Here is a 7,537-nt window from a genome sequence, read left to right as displayed (position 1 = left end):
AAAAAAAAAAAAAAAAAAAAAAAAAAAAAAAAAAAAAAAACCCAACCCAACATCTATAATTTGAGTTAGATAGTCTGAGTTGAGTAGATTACCGAATCATATAAACAGAAGATCAGCCTGTTATCCGTAGAGTAACTTTTATCCGTTGAGCGACGACCCTTCCACTCGACACCGTCAACTTCTCCTTATCAATAGTTATATATTGTGAGCCGTTGTTGTTACTCTCTTGCTTACTTATATAACGTCTCTTTCAAAAATCTCTCTCTGTTCTCGTCTTCTAAAACCTTCTTCTTAAACCGAGGCCAGAGCATACGTCGCTTGGCCTAGGCGACATAAGAACGAATTGGATTAGCTCAATTGTCGTGGAAAAGTGAGTACCGCACAATTGCAAGTCCGCTGCCATCAAGAGTGCGATTGTGACAAGTGGATCACTAAGGCTGACTTTCGTCCCTGCTAGACAGGTGGGTCTTGCAGTCAAGCTCCCTTCTGCCTTTCCTAACAAGTTCACTGTCGGTAAGAGCGACATGACTTGTTTTTATTCGACCGAGCAATGATTTCTCACAACTCAACCCTAATAACACGACCAGACAACGATTCTTCACAACTCAACCTAATGTGTAAACCCTAATTTAAACCGTAAAAATCTTATCAACTTATCATTATTAGTATCAAGCGTGACAAAGATTTAGAGCATAGCTCCTACGAACTAGATTCACATACAGATCATACGCCAATATCAAATTTACTTCTAAATGTTGCTAACTCCAACGGAATCTAAAAAAGCTAATCAATTTTTTTTTTATAGTTACATCAAAATAAAGCCTTTTTTTTAGGAGCTAATAATCATAACCAAAACAAAGCCAAGGCTGCTAAATGAATCTAACTTCAAAACTTCAACTTCTACGTCCCATCAAATGCTAAGGCTTTTGAGTTGGCATTGCCCCCAAATGACAATGATACTTCAATTCTTTTCTATCATTTCAATGCAATGCGACCGAAACCGATGCAACGGAGTAGAATCTTGTTCATTAAAGAGTTCAGTACGCTGTGACTAACGGATTTGTACGGTAACGTATAGAATAATCTACGTCTAATGGTTTAGAAAATGATAACTATACACGATTATACTGAATAATTTTCTTCTAGAAAGGTAAATTAAGTTAAAACGAATAAGGGTATTTTATAAGTTACAATAATATTTACATTAATCGAAGAATAAAATCAAAATTGGGAGATATGGATTTAAGTTTTTCTAATATTATTATTCTTTTGAAATTAAATCAATTGGTTTAAATGGATAGGGACGGAATATAATCCAGGTGGATTACAAAAAAAGGAACTATATGATCCATAATAATACGTCAATATATCACTAATCAATCTGTCTGTTAGGTTGATTGGCACTGTAACCTATATGGGTCACGAACTCATGTATTTATAGATATATAATGAGGATTACATTGTAAGAAATCATAGGTTTAATAACAAACCCGTAAATCATAGATTCTCCTTGATTCATGATAACAAACGAGTAAATCAGTTGATTATTGAGGATTAGATTGTTACAAACATAAAATCATTTAGTAATGAACCAGTAAATCAGTAGATTATTGAGGATTACAGTAACAAACAGTAGATTATAGATTCTCGTTCATGGTAACAAACAAGTAAATCAGTAGATTATCTTACTATGTACAGAATCTATTCTACGTAAACAGGTTCAAGATCGATATCTGTATATATATATAACCTTAGAATCATATCCTTGTAGGCAAGATATGTGGTGCCATCCACATTAAAATATTAAATGTATGTTTGATGTTGATATGGATTAGGTTACATTAGTCTTTAAGACTTCATAAAATTAATCTAACTTTAGTGCTTTATTTAACATTCTTTAGAGAAAAGGCAAACTTTGGGTTATTCGGCTAAATTATACCAAATATTTTGAACTACGAGTCGTGTTTTCGACGATGCTTCAAATGCATCGAATTCAAAGCTGGTTTTGAACGTAATGTAAATTCATTATTGCTAAGTTTTGGACGGAAAACATTAGGGGATTTGTTCGATTCTTGGAAGTTAAAAGAACAATTTATCATCATCTTGCTTTATGGGACCGATTCCTAATTTGAATTTGTTTGAAATTTGAGTATGTATATGCTTGAATTTGGAAAGTAAATTCTCGGTAATGATCAAGTTCTTGCTTTTCATTGCATCAATATTAATGCTCGAAGAATCTGAAGTTCATTTGTGCCTATGAATGTGAGATCTCACGTTGATTCGAAAGAGAAACGAAACATTCTTTATAAGTACGTGGAAGTCTCTCCTTAATAGACGCGTTTTAAAACCGTGAGACTCACGACAATACGTAATAAGCCAAGATCCGTTAGTCGAATCTAATCTAAATTTTAAAGCATAATTTGAGATCATGAGCTGAGATCATATGGCAGTGGTAATGGAACCCTAATTTAAGGATTTCTTTGACCAAATTTTTTATTATAACTAACTCCATTGATTCCCAGATGTTCACATGTTCTTTAATCTTAAGCAATTTTTAACACAACCATTTTAGAACCTTTTTTATTATTTTTATTTTTTTTAATAACTATAACACCATATTATTAATACTTTTTTTAAAAAAAAAAAAAAAAACTTCAAAAATACCTTTAAATTTTTAAAAAAATACCTTGACCTTTCAAAAAAACATTAAAAAGTTTGAAGATAATCTGTCAGTGTAGATAAAAAAATTTCATCCATATATTGACGATAATTTTTTTTTAAACTTCTATTTATAAAGGTAAAGAATGTTAACGTTATTTTTAAATTTTTATGGGTATTTCTAAACCATAGTACGTAAGAATATTTTTGAATTTTTTTAAAAAATTAAAAGGTATTAATGAAATTTTTAAAAATTCAAGGGTATTTTTTTAAACACTTTTTGGGTATTTTTTAAATAAAGTATACTATATATATATATGTTATATTTAAGGATACTATTAAAATTTTAGGAGTATTTTTGTGGTTAAAAAAAAAAAAAAAACCTTCAACTACCTGGTCTAAAAACATACAACAAACCTGTCTTCCAAACCAACCACCAAATTAATAAATAAATAACCTTAAAAAGAGGAAAAAAAATAAAAATAAAAATAAAAATAGTAAAGTTGATCCATTCTATACTATCCCATTATTAGTCTCCTGCCCAAGTTTTCCAAATGGAAATTACAAGTCAAAGGGTCAACTCCATTAACTAAACACTCTTTAAACTCAAACATATTAGCACTAATCACATTAAATTAATCACTTAATTAGCATCTTAATATAACTAAGTTCCTTCTCTCTTTTACATGTATATATAAGCATAGGTTGATAGGTGGTCATTTCATAGCCTTTCCTTTCTTTTATCTCTTCGGAGGAAAACATGGACGTCCGGAAAGGCCCTTGGACGGCGGAGGAGGATTCCATTCTCTTCAATTACGTTAATTCCCACGGCGAAGGCCGCTGGAACGCCGCCGCTTGCTCCGCCGGTTGGTGTCTCTGATCCTTCACCCTCGTCGGAGTTCCGACAAAGAATTTGCTGACTTTTTTTTGTTTTGTTGTAGGTTTGAAGCGAAGTGGTAAAAGTTGTAGATTGAGATGGCTAAATTACTTGGGGCCGAGTGTTAAGCGTGGGAATATCACCCTCCAAGAACAGCTATTGATTCTTGACCTTCATTTTCAATTGGGTAACAGGTGGGTGATCCAAGTTTTGAAATTTATCCTCTTTTTCTTCATTTGGGTATTGGTTAAAAAGGAGTTTCTTAATAACCCATATCAAAAAGGATTTTTTTTAGTAACCCAAGTAGAGTTTTCTTTGTTGGATGAACACGACTCTCCACCGTAGTATGATACTATAACTTTGAATATAAACTCTCATGGCTTTGTTTTGGGTTTTCCCAAAAAGCCTCGTACTAATGGAGAGAGTATTCAGTGATTATAAACTCATGATCATTCTCTAAATTTGCGGAGGTGGGACTTTCATCATCTAACGGTTATTCTTAATAACCCACATTAAAAAAAAAGGATTTGGAGTTTTCTTAATAACCCACGTAAAAAATGGAGTTTTCTTTGATAACCCACATAAAAAATGAAGTTTTTTTTTTAATGAAGAACGCTTTCTTATTGGGTCAAGAAGGGAGCTTTCATTGTTTTTTTTTTAATAAGTAAAGTGGAGAAAAAGTGATGGGTTTGGAATTGGAATAGGTGGTCCAAAATAGCGCGGTATTTACCGGGAAGAACAGATAACGAGATAAAAAATTATTGGAGAACGAGAGTTCAAAAGCAAGCTAGACAACTCAAATGTGACGTGAATAGTAAGGAATTTCGAGACACCATGCGATACGTATGGATGCCTCGTTTGTTCGAACGAATCCAAGCTTCAAACGACTCAATTTCCGCCATTGCCATTGACTCGGATGTCGTTCAACCACCACAATCACATCTTGACCCAACCCACTCATCACCTTCCAAGTCTAGTTGGGTCAACCCTCATGTGGCTTCTACAACTTCTATATCAAATTCAATATCCGACCAGGTCATTAAATCACATCTCATCTCTAAAAGAACTAGTAAATGATACATTACAATATAAAACTTAACCATTTATGCATGTTCAAACACAGGTTCAACTTCAAGTTTCGCCTGTTTCAGACGTAGTTGAGAACTTCAAATTGATCGGTACAAGCGAAAAGGACGAGATGGTCATACTAACAGATCAAGGCTACGACGGAGATACGATGAACGAATTGATAGGTTGGGAAGAGTCATTGGAGAATGGGTTATGGAATGAAGAAGACATGTGGTTCTTGCAGCAACAATTTAGTGGATGATGTTTCAAAAGTCAAGATTAGAACCCCAATTTGAATTTGATGATGCGGCCGAATTCGAATTAGGGTTAATTTCCAAACGAATCAAAAGATGCAAATTGATTTTGAGTAGCTTTCTCGATACCAAATAGATTTACTTGAACAAAATCTTTTCTATGATCGGGCTTGACCATGATTAATTTAAATAGTAAATTAAGTGAAAACCCGATTACTTTAATTAAAAATTTTATTAAAAAAATGGTTATATAATCCTAATTTCTTAAGAAATATTAGTCTTTTGATGTAACGATGAATGATGAATTTAAAATCTTTGTGTCACCCGAGTAAAGTAGGAGTACATGAATAAACAATGATGGTTAAGAAATACTTAAAAGAATTGATAGTTACTACATACATCAATGCTACGAACCTTTCTTTTCAGTGGCTCGATAATAAAAATTTCGAGTTAATCGTGCTTAACTCAAAGCAGTTTTAAGTTGAATGACCTCTAAGAAATTTTTCTATAAAGGATACGAGGATAAAACATTCTGAAAGTACCCATATTGGTTTGTCGAGATAGTATTCATTCTTACGAGTATTTCATGACAAATAGATAATGAAATGACTCGTGTTAGTTTACGAGAATAGTTGATATGAACCAAGAGACATCAATTTATCCCACCAAATTTGAGCATATTGCTTGAATTGAGCAATGCATAACAGTACCTTCTTTTCATTACTAAAATTATGACAGTTGAACACCGAATCCACCGTTTTCTCCCATTCAAGGTACTCCTCTGGATCGGTTTTGCCATAAAACTTGGGAAGTTTTAATTTGATGCTCCCCACGTTACGATCAATTCTATCATCATAAGGAACTCGTTGTTGTAAATTATGATACCTTCTTCCATGGTCTCTCCCTCGCATCAAGCCATGACCAACCGCATGTGGATTATCCTCATGGTGATCAGAATTGTCGCCCTCATATGTATCGGTTGAAGGCGTAGGTAGTGGAATCCTCTCTCAAGCTTGATTTTGAATCTCCAATCTTCCTATTCGATCAGTCAACTTCTCTATTCCTCGAATTAGTCTTTCCATGGTTCGTTGTTGTGCTTCTCTCAATTGTGCATCAGTAATGTCAGTATTGTCGTCTGGATTTTCCATGCTATAAAAGAAAGGTAAAAGAAAAAAAAAATCAAATTGAGAAGAAACGCAATGGAAACATATATCCGATCGTAAGCCTGAAGCTCTGATACCAAATGATAAGATAAGGAATCAATACAAGGGAAATAATATTCGAATTACCTTGTTGATCGAATATCTCAAGGCAAGAACATTGTTTAAGATTCGAATCACTCCACAAGCAAGATCGATCATGTCTAGCTTGAATGATTCTTGTTGATCAAATATCTCAAGGCAAGAATGCGAAGAAAATATTGTATGATTGATGTCTCTTGGTTCATATCAATAGTGTAACAACTCATGCTCATTTCGAGTAGATATGAAATCATGAGGTCGATGATGATACGTAATGGGCCAAAGTGAATAATATTTAGTAGCGGTGAGCCTGAATCGTTGCATGGTAAACGAGAAGAGTCAACTTTGGGGTTTGGTTGCCACAAAATGCCGCAATGTTTGAAACCAAATTAAAGGGTTAAACTCATGTTAAGGTGAATATATAATATTAAGGTAATGGAAATTGTGGTTCCAAGCCTTTGAAAATATTGGCCTTTTCTAATGCCTTACTTTCTAGATTATATAATGGAACCCATAATAATTATTTTGTAGATTAATTTTCCCATTACAATATATTTTATTTTCCATGCAAATGAAGAAATTCAACCCTAAGACCCGATCTACGAACAACATCATTATGACTCGATCGTGACATCAATACAGGGATCAGTTCTACATATTCATGTCAAACGCTCTATTCATAGTTTAGAAATGATGATAGAATTATGTCGTGTTCATATATATTTACTTTACTTTAGAGATGCAAATATCAAAACTAAATATGTTAATTCACTAGGGTTGAGTTGGGTTGGAAAAATCTTTTGGGTCAGTTGGGTTGGTGAGCCACTACTAAAAGATATTGTCCGTTTTGGCTCGCTACATATCGTCGTCAGCCTCACGGTTTTAAAACGAAATATACCCTCATATGGAATGTTTCGTTCCCTTCTTCAACTGATGTGGGATCTCACAATTCACCCCTTGGGGACTAACGTTTTCGTTGGCACACCGTTCGGTGTCTGACTCTAATACCATTTGTAACAACTTAAGCCCACCGCTAACATATATTAACCACTTTGGCTCGTTACGTATCGCTATTAGCCTCAAAATTTTAAAACGCGCTCATTAGGGAGATGTTTTCACATTCTTATATAAAATATTTTATTTTCCTCCCAATAAATGTGGAATCATGCCAAAATTTCATAAAGTTTAAATAATTATTTAATTTTTGTATGAAATTATGAAATTGTTGACGAAATAAGAGATGGGATATATGCCCTCATCCTTACGTCATCGTGACCACTATTTCCACTAAAACCCCAATAATAAAATTAAATATTTTATATTAATCTCTAAACAAACATTTTTGTAATGGATTTTCACGTCACACACACGTCAAAATATTAATAATTTTTTGCTAAATATTAATAAAAATATATTTATTTTATCAAATAAATGTAATT

General features: G+C 33.3%; 1 protein-coding gene across 1 annotated transcript; it reads left to right on the top strand.

Annotated features, from left to right (window-relative positions):
* The first annotated feature begins 3,408 nt into the window (after nucleotides 1-3,408).
* LOC111460654 (transcription factor MYB78-like) lies at nucleotides 3,409-4,992 on the top strand. Its single transcript, XM_023103867.1, has 4 exons — nucleotides 3,409-3,524; nucleotides 3,600-3,729; nucleotides 4,240-4,570; nucleotides 4,659-4,992. Exons 1-4 carry the CDS (start codon nucleotides 3,419-3,421, stop codon nucleotides 4,863-4,865), a joined length of 774 nt encoding a protein of 257 aa, XP_022959635.1. The 5' UTR covers nucleotides 3,409-3,418; the 3' UTR covers nucleotides 4,866-4,992.
* The last annotated feature ends 2,545 nt before the right edge of the window (nucleotides 4,993-7,537 follow it).

This window comes from Cucurbita moschata, unplaced genomic scaffold, assembly GCF_002738365.1.
Source record: "Cucurbita moschata cultivar Rifu unplaced genomic scaffold, Cmos_1.0 Cmo_Scf00024, whole genome shotgun sequence".
NCBI classification, from domain to species: domain Eukaryota; kingdom Viridiplantae; phylum Streptophyta; class Magnoliopsida; order Cucurbitales; family Cucurbitaceae; genus Cucurbita; species Cucurbita moschata.
The sequence above is the reverse complement of the archived record's forward strand: the minus strand, read 5'-3'. Positions and strand labels throughout refer to the sequence as shown.

Coding starts and splice junctions, on each gene's coding strand:
- LOC111460654 (XM_023103867.1), top strand. CDS start 3,419: ATGGACGTCCGGAAAGGCCCTTGGACGGCGGAGGAGGATTCCATTCTC. Junction 3,730..4,239: donor CATTTTCAATTGGGTAACAG/GTGGGTGATCCA, acceptor GAATTGGAATAG/GTGGTCCAAAATAGCGCGGT. Junction 4,571..4,658: donor CAAATTCAATATCCGACCAG/GTCATTAAATCA, acceptor GTTCAAACACAG/GTTCAACTTCAAGTTTCGCC.